Below are 21,865 nucleotides of genomic sequence, written 5' to 3'. Positions count from 1 at the left end.
GCATGTGTGTGCCTATGAGACACTGCCCTTGCTATCCACTGATGTCCCAACCATGCTCTTGACTGCCATGGCAGCAGCCCACTTCAAACAAGGCCCCAGCACCTGTGGCTTTTCCTGCCTCTGTCATTTCCCTTCCTATTTATACCTCAGATTGGCTGAAGAGATACTGCTTCTAGAACATAGTATGGAGGATGGCAGTTACAGTTAGGCTTTGCCTGCTACAGCTATTTCAGTACTGCTGATGGGACTGGTAACATTATGCTCCTTTCTGACTGTAACACCCGTGTTACACTAATGTATACACCCCTATGTTATGCTGTGGAACTTATGTTTCCATAATAGCTAGGGCTGACAGTGAAGACTTGTGAAGAGCAGAATCAACAACCTCTGCAGAATCAAAAAAGTGACTTTGCTAGAAGCCATTAGCCTCTGTGTAAAAACAAAATAGTAAAAGTTCCCAGTTAGTCATTGTTATGTAAATGCCAGTTAAAAAGTACCAATGGCGGCAGGATCGCTGGTGCCATTGCCCAGTGAGACACAGGTGCCAGCCCGCTTACATGAACACAGAAAGTCTGAGCCTTTTGGGTAAAACACTGGGGTAAAAGTGTGTGTGTGTGTGTGTGTGTGTGTGTGTGTGTGTGTGTGTGTGTGTGTGTGTGTGTGTGTGTGTGTGTGTGTGTTGATATGGATGCAGTACCAATCAAAAAATTGGACATACCTACTCATTCAAGGGTTTTTCTTTATTTTTACTGTTTTATACATTGTAGAATAATGCTGTGTCCATACTTTTGACTGGTACTGTACGTGCGTCCAAGTTTGTGTGTGTGTCCATACCAGTGATAAACTGCTGAATGTCTGAAATCAATATATAATGGCGATCTACAGAAGATCTTAGTTGTATCATATTCAGCAAATGTGAAGTGATAATCTGTATTTATATGGATCACACAAATGAAAAGCTGGGAAGACATTTGTGTGGTACTCCAGCAAGGCCAAATCATAGGCTTGATTAACAACTGGTGAGTGGGATATAAGACAAAGAAAATGTAGGAGGTTTCTCTACATTGAGGCCGTTTGGTCTGAGAGTCATCTTTAATTTGGGTAGTTCGTTTACGGGAGGATTCAGTTAAAAACATGGAGAACTGTGGTTATTCTCTAATACTTGGAAGTTGAACTCTTGTGGTCTTTCTTGTTTGCAAAGCAGAGGCCCAGTGTTGGGTTACTGTCAGCTTGCAACAGGTAGTGTGGCTGGGGTGAACTTTTCTGACAGGAGCAATAGAGCAAGACTTAACAATGAGCAACAGGCACACATTCATGACATGTGGGGTTATCTTTAGTGCTTTCACATTGTGCTTCCTCTGAGTGAGGCAGATAGAACAACCACCACAGCAGTTAAGGGTACTGAAATATGACATCATCATTCACAGCTATTTGGATTGTATTTCCTCATCTGGAAACAGGGAGGAGGGCTGTGGCTATTACACTGTCAAGATGCTGTTATGATGTATAATGACACAAAACTTCACACATTCACTGTGTCATACTCATACAGTTTCTATAATAGACTCAGACTAAGCCTGTCCTAATATGTACACTGTATGCTCAAGATGTGCAATCAAAGTCATATGCACACAAATGGAACTGTACACATTTTTCTGCCTCAAAAGGATACTCAAACGAGTAGCTTTATATCTTTAATTATTAAAAATGGTCTATTGAAACAGAATAGATTATGACATTAATGTGTACAAACTTTCCCTATTGTCACCTGCGCTGGAAGAACCATTTAAAAAAATAAGCAATCAAGAAAATGAATAATGAAGAACATACTTCACAAAGACCAAGGAAAATTCAAGAACAGGTTTTTCTTTTCTTTTCAAAACATCACATCAGAAATGGGTGACTCCATTTTGTGGATTTCATTTAGCACAAAAAGAGAGCTGAGATTATTTTTCACAGTTTCTTCAAATCCTTCACGTAAAAGATATGGCAGGAATTTAACAATTCTCTTTAAATCTCCAGGCTTCCGCTTCAAATTGCATTTTTCTTGTAAAGGCTGTCAGTTAATATGAATTGAGGACATCACCTCTCTCCATGTTGGTGTGTTTTTCTTTAACTCATTGAGACACTGTTACCAGGGCAGTGTTTTGTTTGTCATGTGAATTCTCAATGTGACATTTTTTACAGTCTAGAGATTTTGTCAGCTTGACTGGCCATCAGTAACTTCGATAACTCAGATTAACGCAATTGCAAGACCTCCAGAACGGCACAACAGTAACTTTGTGCCTTCTACAAAGAAGGTTCCGCTTGGACCGCCTTCTGAGAGCTCTAAGAAAGAACATAATAAATATGCAAGCCTTCAACAACATAACACAAATGTTAAAAATCGAATATACATACTTTGTGCTGTCAGGTTACTGAAAACGTTTTTGCTCATGGATGCAAATAATTCAATGTTTTTTTACTGAGTGGCTGCGGATCCGACTTACTGGATTTTTCTTCCTGGGGGTTTAAGGTTCCACAACTTAGGAGCATGTGAGGGATTCTCTATTTACGCACAATCTCTGCAGTCTGCTTTACTTCTAGAGAACAGGCTACTCTGGCGAACGGTGCTAGTTTAATACATTTAAATCAAAGCTGAATAAATGTCCGCAAGATCACATAATGATAGTATTGTATATAACATAATGGTTGCATTTTTCTCTAATGAACAGCGTGCGCCTCTTGGCAAAATATGTGCTTTATTTGAAACAAAACACAGATATGCTACAGTTTTGTTAACTCCATCTGTTCTAAAATTCACTCACTGTACATAATTCGAAACAACACTGTACATAACTAAGAAGATCTAAATGCATATTCCCATGAAACTGATTGAGATCAAATGATTGGCATGCAGATGCTGCATGGACGTTTCACCGGTAAAACTTATTATCATTCACGACTGACAGTGAGAAATATCAACGGAGGATGACCACAAAAATGTGTGCGTAAATTAGAGGTAAAGAAAAACATGTGCAGAACATGGTACAGATCTTTCCTGGGGATCCAGCGGGGCGGGGCAGGGCGGGGCAGGGGCGAGACGGGGGCGGTTACCTACGGATCCGCAGCCTCAGCCTTTTTTTATCATACCTGAAAACATCAATTTTGTTGCAGCAAATAATCGCTCATCATCAATGTCATGAAAACTTGTGTGGAAAACTGTATGACAATGTCGTGCTTATGGAGTCAATGGAGTCAACCTGAGAACCAAAGAGTCATTTAAACGGACTACGGCATGGATGATACCAAAGCATGGAACCCAACGTGATGGCCAGGTATAGACCTACAGTACAGCTCACAAGCAACTCACATACAGCAACTCATAGTTTTCTTCATAGTTTTCTTCATTGTCATTGTCATCAATTTTGTCTGTAATAAAACATAAGAGGATTGGGGTGACCCACTAGTCCACATAGTATGGTGTCCATTTTAGGACACCTTCAGCCTCATATAGGCTCTTCAGTCTTAAGAGTTCTGATGGGAAGTATCTGTAGTTTCTATACAGACATCCATGGTAGAAAAAACAAAAGGCCCATTCGAGGTGTGTCTATGGCCTGAATCTAGGGGCTGGTCAAGGGGTGACTTTGAATGGAGGTGTGGGTTGTAGCGGGAGAGTACACTCTAAACAATGCTGGGTTAAAAACAACCCAATTTGGGTTATTTGGTAACCCAGCACTGGGTAAATATTTAACATATTTATTTTGACCCAGCCAGTTGGGTTGCGTGAATAACCAAACATGTTTGGTTGTTGGGATTACCCTAACATGGGTTAATTTGACCATAAATTTGTTTTTTTTATTCACTTTCATACTGGGTTGACCCAGTACCTGTGTGTTTTTTTCTGGAGGGGGGGTTATTAGGGGCGTGGCTTTCAGTTATTTTTTGCCAACTATGAGAGTAACTTTATTACCTGTTCATCATGTTAGGTTTGCACATGTCTATTTTACTTGACTATTTTTGCAAATGACATATTCTAAAATGTTATTTACATATTGTAACAAAGTGGTAACTATCTTACCATTGGAATTTGCATAAGCTCTTAAGGAACTCATGCACTTTTGTAAGCCTCATTAAAGCTACAAAACTGTCCGTGTTCAACCTTAACATGTGATAACAGAACAGATGAACGAGAATGACATTTACACTCATGGGTGCCCAAAAATAACTATATGAAGGCTACGCCTCCAGTCTTCTGATCTGACCCGCTGGGTCATATCTTAATAACCCAGCATCAACAACCCAATATTTTTATTTTCAAAGAAAACAACCAAACTATGTGACCCAATGCCTGCAACCCTGAGGTTGGGTCATCCAAACAACCCAGCATTTTCTTTTGAGTATGGGCTGGGTTGTGTGCATTAGGGCAACAGAAATTGAAAATGACTGTTTCTTATTGGAGAAATCAGTCAAAATGTTGTTCCATTTGGTGACTAATGAACACAACCCAGGTGTCAAAAGGTCAAAAGATCACGTAGTCCTCTAACATCTCTCATTACTCGAGTCCCTCTCTATGCTCCATGCCCAGATCTCTCCTTCCTCCCTCGCTCTCCTCCTCCTCCTCATCCTCCTCTTCCTCCTCCTCTTCCATCCCTTCCTCTTCTTCTTCCTCTTCCTCTTCCTCTGTGCCATCCATGGAGTCATCGGTTCCCCCGAGCATGGCTTGCTGCATGGACAGTGTGGCTGAGACAGAGGACAGGGGCTGGAGGCTGTCAAAGCTTAGGGGGTCTATATGAGAAGGAAGAGAAACCCGGCAACGCAGGGTTAACACACTTTAACTGCCTTCGATTCTCTACCCTTCTCATCTAAGTGATGAACTCATTCAATCCCCCTCATGGGTTTAAAAATAATGGACTGGTCTAATGTGGTGGAATCTATATAGCCCATGCCAATATTCACTGTATTTCGCCGATCCATTGCTTTAAAAATCAATAACTATTGAGTGTGTTATGTGCACATTAACTATGCACATTGACGCAAAATGATTCCCTTGATAAAGTAGGTTGAAATAACAAGGAAACTATGTTGAAATTACAAGAGAACTATGTTGACTCAACCAATCTTTGTCTAGAGTGTTGAAACAGACACACAGACATGGACAGAACGTTTGAATGGTTTAGTGACGTACTGTCGGCGTTATTAGAGTGAGGTCCATGTGTCTGCAAGACTCCAGCCACAATGGAGTCTGGCCAGAAGCGCTGGGTTGGACGGTGTTGGGACTTCATCTTCTTAGCCTTGGGGGCTGGGTCTGGGTTACTGGCATCCAGCATGGGCTGGAGGATGCGCCTGCGAGCATTGATAAACCTAGAGATTGTGAGAGAGAGAGAGAGAGAGAGACAGAGAGGGAGATGGAGAGGGGAGGGAGAGGGAAGGAAAATAGACAAATAAAAAGACAAAGAGACAAGTGTAAAAGAAACATAGAGACAAACTTGTTTTCTCTGTAAGGGTTTTGTACTCTATGATACTGAGAGCATTTTTAGACCAGTAGATGGCGCCAATATGTTGTGAATCACCATTAGGTGGTAGAGCAAAGGACTGAGGTTAGAACTCATCATTCACTATTCATTTCATCCATACTTTTAGCCAGTTGATTTTCATGTCATATTGCATTGGCAGTAGTAGTATTACAATCTTACCAGTTGTTGACCTGTAATAAGGTGAGATTGGTTTGTCCTGCAATCTGTCTTTTCTCATCCTCTGTTGGGTAGGGATGCTACAAAAGGGAAAGATATAAGATATGTTGAGTACCATCAGTAAAGTTGAATCAATTTCAATTAGAATTGTTGTGAATTAATAGTTCAAACCGTCCACTCGCACCTCTCATCCCTAACCCTTACCATCTTCACGCTGACTTCTCAATCTAACCTGTTAACCTATTTTCACACATTAAAAATTCCTCATAGCCTATCAGACAGGGTGGAACTACCATCTTGCTTATACCTACTCAATTCATTCAGATCCCTAGTGCCTATTGGTGTAGAAGCTATAGGAGCTGTTTCTAGATGGGCCCTCAGTCATACACAGCTATAACCCTAACATTTTCAGCTCTAAACCTCTCACCCCGCTTTTCCTCCATAGCTCGACCCTTCTCAATATCTTCCTCCATAGCTTAACCAATGGACTACAGATTAATATAGGCTCTGTTACCAGCTTCAGCAGCACATCAGAAAAAAAATGTGATGGTTCTGCACTCAGAAATATGTTGCATGAAGCTTACTTTACTTTTCCATCAAATGTTTTGCTTATCTGGATACAGCGGTTTTACGCACCAAACAAACTTTTTGAGAGTGTGATCGCCCTCTTTTGAATAACACATTAACATTGATCTGAACACTGAAATGTTGCTAGCTCACCATGAGATGCTGGAAGAGCCAGGAGCGCATGATGTTGGTGGCATGCTTGGGCAGGACCCCTCTCTTGTTTTTGTGCTTCTTGTCGTCACTGTCCAAGAGTGAAGCCAAGTCCAGGTTTACCTTGGATGGAAGAGAGGGATGGAGAGAGGGATGGGGTGTTATTGTTGCCATAGTAACAAAGGGAGAGTGCCAATTACTCGTCTCTTTGGCAAATGCAGAACCGCCCTCTTCACCATTGCCATAGCAACACAATTTGAGTAATGATACTTAAAATAAAAGGCGAGGAAGGAATGTCGATTCGCAACACCCTTGACTCAGAGAAATCTGCGAGGCCGGTCTGATCTAAAAAAGAGAACTCAGATGAGAAATCTGCCTCAAAAACCTGGCAACGTGTGGTGGGAAATCAAGAGAGTACAAGTAGAACGCTTGTAATTAAAACTTTGGCTTTGATAAGAGTTTTGTGCCAACTCAGTGGGTGGTTGAGAAAATTGTGAAAAAGCACTTCTTCAATAAATCGCTGATTTCTGTTTTACAATATAGATGATAATTAACTGTTCCAGTGTCCTAGTTTAAACAGCAATGTGTTAGAGGCTTTCGTTTGCATGTCCCCACAGATAGAAAATAGAAGCATTGTGTGTGTGTGTGTGTGTGTGTGTGTGTGTGTGTGTGTGTGTGTGTGTGTGTGTGTGTGTGTGTGTGTGTGTGTGTGTGTGTGTGTGCAAGAAAACACATCTACACACACGCACACACACCAAGACATCTACAGTGGCATGAGATCACTGTGCATGAAATCTCAAAATGTCCATCTCTAGTCCACACACAAAACAAATAGTTTCTGTGTCATTGGCGCAAACATCAAAGTGGAGATCCTTCATTCATATTTAACAACACATTTGAAATGGTTAAAACATACCAAGAATATGAACATTTTATCTGGATCATGAAAACATTAGCAGGACAAAATGCAAAAATAAATAAACAAATACATAAATATACTCAGCTAAAAATGCATGTGATTAATTTCATGCAGACACTGGCATTGTAAAGTCATTAAAAAGAAACGGCTCCCAACTGATTCTGATATAAATATATAAAACACACAAAACAAGCCTCATTACAGTTGCAGCTGGGGTATGGAAATCCCTCCCCCATCCCCCTCGGCCCAGGGAATGCGTGTTCCGGGAAAGCGGGGTTGAATTAATTGGCGGCACCAAGCCGGGGTATCATAACCGGGAGTTTGCCGGTGGTGTAGCTACAGGGATGCACTTTATTCCCAGCCCACGTGTAGAGCGCTGCTTCGGCTGGGTCTTGGATATTCACAGAGGCCGCCGCTGTCTGTCAAACACAGAATTTCCTGCCTGGCTGATACAGCCGCAGAGTACCGCACTAAACAGTCTACTCCATAGCGGAGCATACGGGTGGGGTGGTCTGACAGTCTGACTCAGATATGGACCTCCTGTGTGAGGTTCTTCAGAACTTGGGGAATGCATGGGTTTAAAGGGACATGCACTCGCCCACTCGGACATCTAGAGCTTTCTTTGCAGGTGTGTTAGACGTCAAATAAAAATAAACAAGTGCACATTTCATCAAGGAGAACATTTTAGCACATAGGCTAAAGAATGAAACGTTACATAAAAAACAAGTGATACTTCGCAAACACAGTGTGCCGAATTTCTTAGGTTTACCAATGACACCTTAGCTATTCATATTTCATGCTAGTACTGTCGTCACATGTTCATAACAGATAGGCCTGCCCTCTGGTGACAGCTAATGGCAAGAAAAAAGGAATATACTGCATGACATTGAGAGTATTTGGAGTTTGTCAGTCATAAACTTAAGGCAGGATATATTTGATTCTTATGACAGTGATACGATATGATAAAGACTATATCTCAAATAAAGTGTTATCAATTAACTAAATATATTTTACTACTGTTCCTCTAACTGGGTCAAGAGCTTCAAGTTCCTCGGTGTCCACATTACTAAGGAATTAACATGGTCCACGTAACACCAACACAGTGGTGAAGAAGGCACGACAATGCCTCTTCCCCCTCAGGAGGCTGAAAAGATTTGGCATGGGCCCACAGATCCTCAAAAAGATCTACAGCTACACCATTGAGAGCATATTGACAGGCTGCACTAAAAATTGTTAAAGACTCCATCCACGCAAGTCATAGACTGTTCTCTCTACTACCGCATGGCAAGTGGTATCGATGCACCAAGTCTGGAACCAACAGGACCCTGAACACCTTCTACCTCCCCACCCATAACCCTGCTATATACAGTGCATTCAGAAAGTATTCAAACCCCTTGACTTTTTCCACATTTTGTTACGCTACGGCCTTATTTTAAAATTGATTCAATTGTTTTGTTCCCCCTCATCAAACTACACACAATACTCCATAATGACAAAGGAAAAACAGATGTATTTTTCTTCTCAAATGTATTAAAAATACAAAACTTAAATATCACATTTACATAAGTATTCAGACCCTTTACTCAGTACTTTGTTGAAGCACCTTTGGCAGCAATTACAGACTCAAGTCTTCATGGGTATGATGCTACAAGCTTGGCAGACTTGTATTTGGGGAGTTTCTCCCATTCTTCTCTGCTGATCCTCTCAAGTTCTGTCAGGTTGGATGGGGGGGATGTTGCTGCACAGCTATTTTCAGGTCTCTCCAGAGATATTTAATCGGGTTCAAGTCTGGGTTCTGGCTGGGTCACTCAAGGATATTCAGACTTGTCCCGAAGCCCCTCCTCTGTTGTCTTGGCTCTGTGCTTATGGTTGATGTCTTGTTAGAAGGTACCAACAAATGGTTCACCTTCCAACAGGACAATGACCCTAAGCACAGCCAAGACAACACAGGAGTGCCTTCGGGACATGTCTCTGAATGTCCTTGAGTGGCCCAGCCAGAGCCTGGACTTGAGAGACCTGAAAATGTGCAGCAATTTATGTAAATGTAATGTGGATACTTATGTAAATGTGATATTTCAGTTTTTTATTTGCAATACATTTGCAAACATTTCTAAAAACCTGTTTTTGCTTTGTCATTATGGGGTATTGTGTATAGATTTAATCAATTTCAGATTAAGGATGTAACGTAACTAAATGTGGAAAAAGTCAAGGGGTCTGAGTACTTTCTCAATGCACTGTATGTACATATCTACCTCAATTACCTCGTAACCCTGTAAATCGACTCAGTACTAGGATATAGCCAAGTTATCATAACTCATTGTGTATTTATTCCTCATGCTACTATCTTTCTATTATTTCAAAAAATGTCTCTCTGCAAAAAAGTTGATTTGATATGATTTTAATTGGTTTCTCACAAGCATTGAAATAAGTGTGCCTATAACAACAAAACGTTTTGGTGAGAAGAATGGTTTTGAATCTTGAATAGAGGGAACAGCAGGGATTCCAGGGACAAGATCGATTGTGGGTACAGCAGGGATTGTGGGGACAGCAAGGATAGTGGGGACAGCAGGGATTGTGGGGACAGCAAGGATAGTGGGGACAGCAGGGATTGTGGGTACAGCAGGGATTGTGGGGACAGCAAGGATAGTGGGGACAGCAGGGATTGTGGGGACAGCAGGGATTGTGGGGACAGCAGGGATTGTGGGGACAGCAAGGATAGTGGGGACAGCAGGGATTGTGGGGCGACTGGATTGCGGGGACAGCAGGAGGGATATGCTAGGTAAGCAGCTGGTGTCCTCACCTGTGAATTCTGGATCTGGATGGTCCCCTGGGAGAGTCCCTGGGTTAACACCTGCCCTTGCGATGTCACCATGGCAACCGGCTGATACAAGGTTCCACCTGAGGGTATAATCTGCGGTTATGAAAGTCAAGTGGCTTCTTCTTCTGTGAAAAGCAGTCGGCCTCGCGCAGGTTCGACTCGAGAGATATATTATCTCACCCTAACACAACAATAACAACAACAACACGTAAACACGGACGGCGAGAATAAAGCATGAAACAAAAGGTGTATTCTTTCACCTCGGGGTCCTTGAGGAAGGAGTTGTTGTTTTGCTACTAATTACCACTCATTTAGATTCTCTGATTATGGGTGTTAAATTTGAGTTCATCTGAGTGTTGTGATCAAAGAGAAAGCTGGAATGAGATTGATTATTCTAGGTTGAAAGGGATTTCCGGAGGGTAGGGGTAACATTCCGCCGTACATAATAACAAGAAACCCATAGTTACTTGAGTGAAACCCATAGTCACACTCTTGAGTGATATAGAACACCTTCATTAACACAAAATGTTTATTCTTAATTATATGTGAACAGCCTCTGTTTTACATAGGATATGCCCTAACCTACCAGCATGCTGTTGCTGAAAAAAGCATTGATAAAAACATGTATTGTGGCTAAACCTTCTCTCACCCTGTTCTTGTTTTTAGATATTTCTGTTGTAAGTCCATTTTGTGCATGCAAGGTAGAACACTGTACAATTTGTACATAAACTGCAACTGTTCCTGCCTATGTATCTAAAATGTATAGGCAAAAGGGGCAGTTGTTATAAAGTACAATGTAAAAATGTAATATTAGCAGGTTATCGTTTTTCATCATGAATCTCGTTATTGAGGCAGCTCTGAGAGTGGTCACTAGCTGGCACAGCCACAGTCATAAAATCTGACTTTAACTCTAACCTTAACCACACTGTTAACCCTAATGCCTAACTCTAACATTAAATTATGACCAAAATGCTCATTTTGTTTTCATAACATATAAAAAAATAGACCATTTTGAATCTCTCAGTTCTGCTTCCAGGACAAGACTCATGCCAATAAATGATAACAAGCATAATATTAGGGAAGGTGAGATACCCATACAACTGGCTTGTGGAAGGTGGAAAGGCTTCTCACCTGACACCACCTGGGAGTTGATGTTAGTCATGGCAATGTTGCCCTGTTGCAGGGTCCCGGTGGGCACCATGATTCCCGAGGAGTTGACGGAGCTGGAGACTGATGTCATGGACGGAGAGGACGTCTGGAGGAGGTCCTGGTGAGTTCAGAGGTCATAAGAAGAGAGGGAACCAGTGAGAGATCTGAGAAGGGCAGTTGAGGACTTACTGAATGTTTCAGATAGAAATGCCATGAATAGAGCTGACAGGACTCATTATTGCAACATGTAGGAGAAAAATGTCTGTTCTTCAAAATGTACTTGTATCAAAACCTTCCACAATGTTGTACACTACTGAATATGACTCAGACGTTTGGACACAAGTATAATGGCCTTTCAGAAAAACAAAACAGTCTTGGCAGTAAAGTCAACAGATAAAATCATGTTCGAATGTAATTGTTCTTACGAATTGCAAAGTTTTATAAAGGATGTCCATTCCAAAAACCACCTGGCATCCAGGGTGAATAAAATACAAGGGGACTACACCTTCCGTTAAGGAAAAAGATTTGAAGATGAATATACAAGAATGTAATGGAAAAAGGTGCAGATTTTTTTATTTTAATGTACAGAGTCTTAAACACAAATGGTTCAGTATAATGTAATGAATATAACTTGTTGGACTCCCTCTAAAATGTACGGCAAAAATGACAATCGACAGCAAATATTGGAGATTTAAATCAGATGATCCTGTGCTTGTACATACAGTATGTTGGTCAAGTGTCGTAAGTTGGACAGTGGGGACACTTTATATGGATATCTTTAAGAAATGGCTTTCTTCTTGCCACTCTTCCATAAAGGCCAGATTTGTGCAATATACGACTGATTGTTGTCCTATGGACAGAGTGTCCCACCTCAGCTGTAGATCTCTGCAGTTCATCCAGAGTGATCATGGGCCTCTTGGCTGCATCTCTGATCAGTCTTCTCCTTGTATGAGCTGAAAGTTTAGAGGGACGGCCAGGTCTTGGTAGATTTGCTGATACTCCTTCCATTTCAATATTATCGCTTGCACAGTGCTTCTTGGGATGTTTAAAGCTTGGGAAATCTTTTTGTATCCAAATCCGGCTTTAAACTTCTTCACATCAGTATCTCGGACCTGCCTGGTGTGTTCCTTGTTCTTCATGATGCTCTCTGCGCTTTTAACGGACCTCTGAGACTATCACAGTGCAGGTGCATTTATACGGAGACTTGATTACACACAGGTGGATTGTATTTATCATCATTAGTCATTTAGGTCAGCATTGGATCATTCAGAGATCCTCACTGAACTTCTGGAGAGAGTTTGCTGCACTGAAAGTAAAGGGGCTGAATAATTTTGCACGCCCAATTTTTCAGTTTTTGATTTGTTAAAAAAGTTTGAAATATCCAATAAATGTTGTTCCACTTCATGATTGTGTCCCACTTGTTGTTGATTCTTCACAAAAAATACAGTTTTATATCTTTATGTTTAAAGCCTGAAATGTGGCAAAAGGTCGCAAAGTTCAAGGGGGCCGAATACTTTCGCAAGGCACTGTATGTGTTATGGCTTTTCAATCTCTGCCATATCGTGGATTCAAAGCTATCTATCTAATGGAATCTGTTCAAATGTCAAACGTGTAAAGCGTAGTGTACCACAGGGAAGCTCTTAAAGCCCTCTACACTTTTCTATTTTTACCAATGACCTGCCACTGGCATTAAACAAAGCCTGTGTGTCCATGTATGCTGATGATTCAACCATATACCATATACAGCTAATGAAGTCACTGAAACCCTTAACAAAGAGTTGCAGTCAGTTTTGGAATGGGTGGCCAGTAATAAACTGCTTCTAAACACACAAGTTTTAGACCTCAGCTGAATCTGGTAATGAAATGTGTGGCTGTTGAACAAGTTGAGGAGACTAAATTACTTGGTTTTACCTTAGATTGTAAACCGTTATGGACAAAACATATACAGTGGGGCAAAAAAATATTTAGTCAGCCACCAATTGTGCAAGTTCTCCCACTTAAAAAGATGAGAGAGGCCTGTCATTTTCATCATAGGTACACTTCAACTATGACAGACAAAATGAGGGAAAAAATCCAGAAAATCACATTGTAGGATTGTTTATGAATTTATTTGCAAATTATGGTGGAAAATAAGTATTTTGAAAGAAAAGCAATAAAAAAATTGTCATTTTAAAATAACATCAAATTGATCAGAAATACAATGTGGACATTGTTAATGTTGTAAATGACTATTGTAGCTGTAAACGGCTGATTTTTAATGGAATATAGGCGTAGGCGTACAGAGGCCCATTATCAGCAACCATCACTCCTGTGTTCCAATGGCACATTGTGTTAGCTAATCCAAGTGTATCATTTTAAAAGGCTAATTGATCAGAAAACCCTTTTGCAATTAAGTTAGCACCACTGAAACCTGTAGTTCTGTTTAAAGAAGCAATAAAACTGGCCTTTTTAGACTAGTTGAGTATCTGGAGCATCAGCATTTGTGGGTTCGATTACAGGCTCAAAATGGCCAGAAACAAAGCACTTTCTTCTGAAACTCATCAGTCTATTCTTGTTCTGAGAAATTAAGGCTATTCCAAGCGAGAAATTGCCAAGAAACTGAAGATCTCGTACAACACTGTGTACTACTCCCTTCACAGAACAGCGCAAACTGTCTCTAACCAGAATAGAAAGAGAAGTGGGAGCCCCCGGTGCATATCTGAGCAAGACGGCAAGTACATCAGAGTGTCTAGTTTGAGAAACAGGTGCCTCACAAGTCCTCAACTGGCAGCTTCATTAAATAGTACCCGCATAACACCAGTCTCAACATCAACAGTGAAGAGGCGACTCTGGGATGCTGGCCTTCTAGGCAGAGTTCCAAAGAAAAAACATATCTCAGACTGGCAAATAAAAAGAAAAGATTAAGATGGGCAAAAGAACACAGACACAGGACAGAGGAACTCTGCCTAGAAGGCCAGCTTCCCGGAGTCGCCTCCTCGCTGTTGACGTTGAGACTGGTGTTTTGCGGGTACTATTTAATGAGGCTGCCAGTTGACGACTGACGTTTTATATTTTTGTTCAGTATAAATTGTAAAGCATTTTGTCTGTAATATCTTTTTTGTTATGTGTAGGAACGCAGTAACACTACCTGTCACCATTGGCATTGGCTAATTGGGCTACTAATAAATCAAACCCTATTGGAAAATAATATTCTCTCTATTTCAAGGTGCAATAAAAATGTAATACACACAAATGCAGCCTTTATCTTGCTGGGAATTAACCTCCCGGAGAATACACCAAATGCTTCCATGCACAGGACACTAACTCTCATTGCTAAAAGGGTCATTGTAAGGGATTGGAAAGAGGAGCAGCTGCCCTCATTTGCAGAATGGCTCCAACTGTCTCTGTCAAATTTGAGATAACTATTGCAAATATAAATGGAGAGTCAAAAGAAAAAGATATGGGTCATGCTTGAAGTTACTTCCTTAGAGTGAACGAAAACAGGGGGAAATGTATGTCATTTATATTAACATAAAAAATAAAAAGACGAAGCAGATGAAACAGTTGGCTCTTTCTAAGTGCATACCAGAGACATTCTGTTTAGAGTGACCCTTTTAGCAATGAGAGTTAGTGTCCTGTGCATGGAAGCATTTGGTGTATTCTCCGGGAGGTTAATTCCCAGCAAGATAAAGGCTGCATTTGTGTGTATTACATTTTTATTGCACCTTGAATGCGTGCACCAGTGTGCATATCCCATGTCATTTCAAAGTCTAGTTTTGATTTAATTTTGGTTGTCTTGTCAACTAACGTTAAATGTGAAATTAGCAACAAAAATTCACCATGTCAATGGATTTAGGTAAAAAATATTAAATTAAAATATGACGACATGTTGCAAATCCAATCCGTTAATTCAATGTCATCACATAAATTTTTTGCAGTTGAAATGACATGGAAACAATGTTGATTCAATTAGTTTTTGTTTGTCTGTCTCTTACCTGCTGCAGGCTAAGTGAGGTGTGCGAGGGCGAGTAGGGTCCGCCCAGGTCATTGCGGAGCAGGTTGTCGCTGTGCATCTTGGTCTTGAGGCAGGTGATGTAGCGGTTGCAAAAGTCCTTGCAGAGCTCATTAACCTTCTCCAGTTCCAGCAGGTGGATCCTCAGCACCTGGATGGCCTTCACCATCTGAGGAGAGAGAGAGAGGAAAATAAGCAGGCTCAATGACTGGGGAAAGAAGGTGGCTATATGCTAGCCTTCATGCTAGTCTGAGCTAGCTGAACTTTAGCTAGCTCCATTGTTGCTTTCTCCAGCTTTAAAAAAGTGCAACTAGGGGTTGTTTCTGGACAGACCCCTTGTGTGCCTTATAGAGGATGTGCTTGCCCTAGTCTGTCAGTCCCTGAACATTCTCAGATAGCCCTTGACATAACACTTGCTAATCCATGACCCTCTCAAAATTCTTAACCATGATCCAATCCTTTTCCCAACCAGGCTTCCCATTCCTGTGCTCACTCTCTCAAAGTCAGCACTCAAGGGCACCAGAATGGGGTGGAAAAGTGCTTGACCAAGGAGGAGAAAAATCTGGCTGTAATAGCCTTGTTAAAGTTTTGAGTTTATTTGTTACAATTCATTCGTGTAAGATGTAAAAGATGATCAAATTGCTTCTGTATTGTCGTTAATGCATTTATTTTGAATAAATATTTATTTAATGTACAAGTGAATAGGTTGGTTTACTTTTAAGTTTTGACCAATTAGGTAGCTTGTTAAGATGTGGTCAATGGGAGAGTTGACCTGGTTAACATGAGGACTAGGAAAGAGATGTTGATGAAAGAGGAAGATACATTTTTATTTATTTTATTTCACCTTTATTTAAGCAGGTAGGCCATTTGAGAACAAGTTCTCATTTACAACTGCTACCTGGCCAAGATAAAGGAAAGCAGTGGGACAAAAACAACAACACACATAAACAAACGCATAGTCAATTAGACAATAGAACCATCTATGTACATTATTTTCAAATGTAGAAGAGTAGGGAGGTAAGGCAATAAATAGGCCATAGAGGCGAAATAATGACAACTTAGCATCAACACTGAAGTGATTGATGTGCAGATGATGATGTGCAAGGAGAGGTAAGAGCAAGAGCAAGAGGATAAAGAACAATATGGGGATGAGGTGTGCTATTTACAGATTGGCTGTATACATGTACAGTGATCGGTAAGCTGCTCTGACAGCTGATGACCTGGGGCAAGTGGGTTTGGCGACAAATATGTAGTAAGGACCAGCCAACGAGAGGTCGCAGTGGTGGGTAGAATATGGGGCTTTGGTGACAAAACGGACAATATCCAGTTTGCTGAGTAGAGTGTTGGAGGCTATTTTGTAAATGGTATCGCTGAAGTCAAGGATCGGTAGGATAGTCAGTTTTACGAGGGTATGTTTGGCAGCATGAGTGAAGGAGGCTTTGTTGCTAAATATGAAGCCGATTCTAGATTTAATTTTGGATTGAAGATGCTTAATTTGAGTCTGGAAGGAGAGTTTACAGTCTAACCAGACACATAGGTATTTGTAGTTGTTCATATATTCTAAGTCAAAACCGTCCAGAGTAGTGATGCTAGTCGAGCGGGCAGGTGCAGGCAACAATCGGTTGAAGAGCATGCATTAAGTTTTACTAGCATTTAAAAGCAGTTGGAGGCCACGGAAGGAGAGTTCTATGGCATTGAAGCTCGTTTGGAGATTTGTTAACTTCTTCGAGATAGGAGGCGCTCTTTTAATTTTTGGATAAAAAAACGTTCCCGTTTTAAACAATATATTTTGTCACGAAAAGATGCTATGCATGTAATTGACAGTTTTGGAAAGAAAAAACTCTGACGTTTCCAAAACTGCAAAGATATTATCTGTGAGTGCCCCAGAACTAATGCTACAGGCGAAACCAAGATGAAATGTCATACAGGAAATGGTCCAGATTTTGAATGCCCTGTGTTCCAATGTCTACTTATATGGCTGTGAAAGCGCCAGGAATGAGCATGCACTTTCTGACGTTTCCCCAAGGTGTCTGCAGCATTGTGACGTAAATACGTCATATCATTGGAAGATTGACCATAAGAGACTACATTTACCACATTTACCAGGTGTCCGCCCGGCGTCCTCCTTCAAAATTATTGCGTAATCTCCAGCTCCAGTAATCTCCAGTTTTTTCTTGGTCAAACACATGCAGGGCACCGTATCTCCTCTGGTCTAGGACCGGATATTTTCGTTGAGTTTCTAGCCGGACATTTTTCCAGACGGACAGCTAATGATCTTTACATCGCCTCCTGATTAATTTTATCGCTTATTAACGTTTACTAATACCTAAAGTTGCATTACAAACGTATTTCGAAGTGTTTTGTGAAAGTTTATCGTCGACTTTTTGAATTTTAAAAAATGACATTACGTTTTGAAACAATGTTTTTTTCGTTTATCACACAGTCTACATATAACGATATCTAGGCTTTATATGGACCGATTTAATCGAAATAAAGACCCAAATAGTGTTTATGGGACATCTAGGAGTGCCAACAAAGAAGATGGTGAAAGGTAATGAATGTTTTCTATTTTATTGTGCGGTTTGTGTAACGCCGAAATGCTAATTATTTTGTTTACGTCCCCTGTGGGTCTTTTGGGGTGTTACATGCTATCAGATAATAGCTTCTCATGCTTTCGCCGAAAAGCATTTTAAAAATCTGACTTGTTGCCTGGATTCACAACGAGTGTAGCTTTAATTCGATACCCTGCATGTGTATTTTAATGAACTTTTGAGTTTTAACTAATACTATTAGCATTTAGCGTAGCGCATTTGCATTTCCAGAGCTCTAGTTGGGACGCAAGCGTGCTCTTATTCTCCATGGACTTTACAGTGTCCCAAAACTTTTTGGAATTAGTGCTACATGAAAAAGTTTGAAAAAGTTAGCCTTAGCTTTCCTAACTGACTGAGTTTATTGGTTCCTGACTTCCCTGAAAAGTTGCATATCGCGATATGGGGGCTATTTGATGCTAATGCAGAACGCCAGAGGATGTTTTTGTGCTGGTCAAGGTCAGTCAAGTCTGGGGTGAACCAATGGCTACATCTGATTTGTTCTTGCAAGCTTATTTAAGATGGCTAGGAAAGCACTTTTAAAGAGCAACCAGGCATCCTCTACTGATGGGATGAGGTCAGTATCCTTCCAGGATACCCGGGCCAGGTCGATTAGATAGGCTTGCATGCTGAAGTGTTTTAGGGAGCATTTGACAGTGATGAGGGGTGGTCGTTTGACCGCGGACCCATTATGCACACAGGCAATGAGGCAATGATCGCTGAGATCCTGGTTGAAGACAGCAGACGTGTATTTAGAGGGTAAGTTTGTCAGGATGATATCTAAGAGGATGCCCATGGTTACAGATTTAGGGTTGTACCTGGTAGGTTCCTTAATAATTTGTGTGAGATTGAGGGCATCTATCTTAGATTGTAGGACGGCCGGGGTGTTAAGCATATCCCAGTTTAGGTCACCTAACAGTACGAACTTTGAAGATAGATGGGGGGCAATCAATTCACATATGGTGAACATTATCAGTGTTGGTGAAGAAAACCTATGAAAGAAGATGATAAAAATAGAACAAAACCCGTATCTACCGAGTTTTGAAGGGAAATACTGATTTTATTTTATAAGAGAGAATTGCTTGTGGAAGATTAACGAGTTCATCTTTCCATGGCATATCTGTTGCTGTTAATGAGTACTGTCTGCATTGATAGCTGTGCTTGCTGTGGATCTTGTGAGGACAGCTGCACGGAACTGTTATACTTCGCTGAGGAAATATCTACGAGTAGCGTTCGTTGGGGTGCTTCGGGACTTCTTCTTTTTTCAGCTCCAACACGTGCTAACGAGTTTAAGCAATCTTGCAAGTAATTTGGACACGGGTTCTGATTTTTTTGAGGTGTTTATTATTTTAATTTCTTTTGGTGTGGTACATTGAAAATGTGACAAAATACATCTTGAATCTTACGTCTGTTGCATTGGTGGAGTTATTTACTGTTTCATCTTCATTTAAACGTATGAAAGCATATCCTTATATAATAACAAATCTATAAGCATTCTACCTGAAGTTAATACCCTAGTTGTCATCACCCTAGCAAGTTTACAATAGGGATTCTTATTGGAGATGTCCTTCTCACCTAACATCCCATGCTGTTGTGATACTCTACGGTAATATCGTAAGAGTCAAATTCGAGCCGGTTGAGATGTTACATGACAATTACTGCTGCTTGTTTAGTCGGGGCCTTGTGCCATCTCAGCCAGTCCGCTTACTGTACTGTGGAAGAGTTAGTGTGTGCTGGGTCCAGCCCCCGACTAGCACATTGTAAAGCACACAGATGCGGGGTTAATTGACTGCCGCACCACTTGTCGCCGAGCACCCACATAATGATTTCTCTCTCTCTAGCCACCCTCCCTATTTCTCCTAATTTCTAATTACTGCTAGCTGTCATAGAATAGTAGGAGGGAGAGATCATGAGGGGAAGAGCGGGAAAGGGGAAGAGCGAGAAAGGGTGAATAGAATAGAAACAGATATTGAGAGAGACAAAGGAGGAAAGTAAGAGGTACAAGAGGGAGGGGGTAGAGGTAGACGTGTGTGAGGGAGCAAGAGAGAGAGCTAATTGAAGAGAGAACTGTGTACATGAGAAAGGGTGAGAGAGAAAATAAGACAACTTTATTGTGGGTGGGACCTGAAAGGGATATTTAACAGAGCTTCCTTACGCTGAGGAGGCATCTCAGTAGTCCAGGGTGGCTTACTAATGTTGAGGATGATTTGCTCTCTCTACTGGTGGAGGAAGTCATCACAGTATGACTATGACTACTGCTCAATATTAGGAAGCCATGTTAGACTTTGAGATGGTTCAAATCCACGTTAAACTATTTAGATGGCCCCCAGGCGGGGTACTAACCAGGTTGTCCAGCTCAGGGTCCTCGCTGAAGAACGGCTTGTGGTCCTGCTCCTGCTGGTGGACAAAGTTTTCGATGTCCACATCGAAGCTGGCAGAGGTGATGCACTCGGAGCCCTGGGTGGCCTGCTCACACTTCTCAAACAGCAGGGCCAGCAGTGGGAATAGAGGGTGTCTGGGAGGATAGGAGAAGACAGGAAGTAGTTAAACTTCAGAACTGCTCTAACTACAGCATGTTGTACTGCAACAATGCTCTATTTGACACCCAGGAACTGCATTAGCAAGATAACTTGATCGTTAACTCAAAAGACAAATGCAACAGACAAAGAAAACGGTAGACAATGAGATCCGACTGGGCACAAACTAGTTGTTTCAATGTAATTTGTCAACATATTGTGACGATAAATCTATGTTTGAAACACATTTGGATTTGCAAAAAGTAATCAACCAGTAGTGTTTTCATATCATTTCAACCTGCGTTGCAAACATTGAAATACAATTACTTAACCTAACTTCACCATAATCATCAAACTATGTACTGTATATGTTGAAATCCATGTAAAATTGCAAAAAATCTCACTTAGAATCTACATGGGAATTGCAGCACATGCAACATCAGATCCATTCTTTTTATGACCATGTTGTTCTTTCTGCTTGCATTTTGTATTTATATAAATGTGTGTATTTTCTGTAATGTATATAATTCAGGGCTCATCTGTAAAAGAGCCATTGGTTATAGTATGACTCCCTGATGAAATAAAGGTTTAGAAAATGATATAAGTGTATATTGGATGGATTAAATTATGTTGAATTTCATATTTGATTAGACATATTTTATTTGACCTTGTTTCAATGTCGATAGTAAAAAGGTATGTTTGAATCTATGTCAGTGTTTCAACATCATGCCATCAACCTAAATAAAGAGATGTCAATATTGAAATAAAATCTGAAGTCACAACGATATCTGCCTGAACAGTGACTCTGTACTTGTATAATGAGGGGACATGTACCATCCAGACGACTACCTCTATGTACCTATGCTTAGCTTTGGAAACAAGTTGTGTTAGTTTCTGCTGAGCTATTATCTCAACACAAATGGACACGGATCAGCGTCCATACTCATTTGCATAGCTATGCTATACCGTAATAACATTGAATGATTGAAAGTAACTCCTTTATCTTGTTTTACACAAGCTATGTGAAAGTAAATTCAGAATAAGATTGGGTTTATGTAGGCTACATTCAATGTAGTACATTGACATCTGATTTGCCCAAAGGACACCATCATTTCAATGTATAGCTAGGTATACTATCATTAATTTATGATTGTTTGCTATAAATTTAGAAGTATTTACGATTAGCCCTATAAATAGGATGCCACATGAATTATATTAATAATACACTTTTACCTTTGGAAATTGTATTTAATAAATATGTTATTCATAATAATCTGAACAAAAATATAAACGCAACATGCAACAATTTCAACGATTTTAATGAGTTACAGTTCATATAAAAAAAATCTGTCAATTTAAATAAATAAATTAAGCCACAATCTATAGATTTCACATGACTGGGCAGGGGCACACCCACGTGTGAGCCTGGGAGGGTATAGGCCCACCTACTTGGGAGACTGGTCCACCCACTGGGGAGCAAGGCCCAGCCAATCTG

The 21,865-nt window shown here is 40.7% G+C and overlaps 1 protein-coding gene across 1 annotated transcript in view; it reads right to left on the bottom strand.

Moving 5' to 3' along the window:
- LOC115136017 (uncharacterized) overlaps positions 1-21,865 on the bottom strand; it is a 133,541-nt gene that overhangs the window by 12,999 nt on the left and 98,677 nt on the right. The window contains exons 5-12 of the mRNA XM_029671342.2: positions 20,198-20,369; positions 15,250-15,435; positions 11,258-11,393; positions 10,109-10,206; positions 6,393-6,512; positions 5,676-5,752; positions 5,168-5,343; positions 4,539-4,767 (exon numbers count right to left, since the gene is read on the bottom strand). Of these exons, the coding sequence (XP_029527202.2) occupies positions 4,539-4,767; positions 5,168-5,343; positions 5,676-5,752; positions 6,393-6,512; positions 10,109-10,206; positions 11,258-11,393; positions 15,250-15,435; positions 20,198-20,369 (1,194 nt within the window). The remainder of the gene's footprint in view (positions 1-4,538; positions 4,768-5,167; positions 5,344-5,675; positions 5,753-6,392; positions 6,513-10,108; positions 10,207-11,257; positions 11,394-15,249; positions 15,436-20,197; positions 20,370-21,865) is intronic.

The sequence above is a fragment of the Oncorhynchus nerka genome, linkage group LG10 (assembly GCF_034236695.1).
Source record: "Oncorhynchus nerka isolate Pitt River linkage group LG10, Oner_Uvic_2.0, whole genome shotgun sequence".
NCBI lineage: Eukaryota > Metazoa > Chordata > Actinopteri > Salmoniformes > Salmonidae > Oncorhynchus > Oncorhynchus nerka.
Note: the sequence above shows the minus strand (reverse complement) of the source record. Positions and strands in the feature narration are given on the sequence as shown.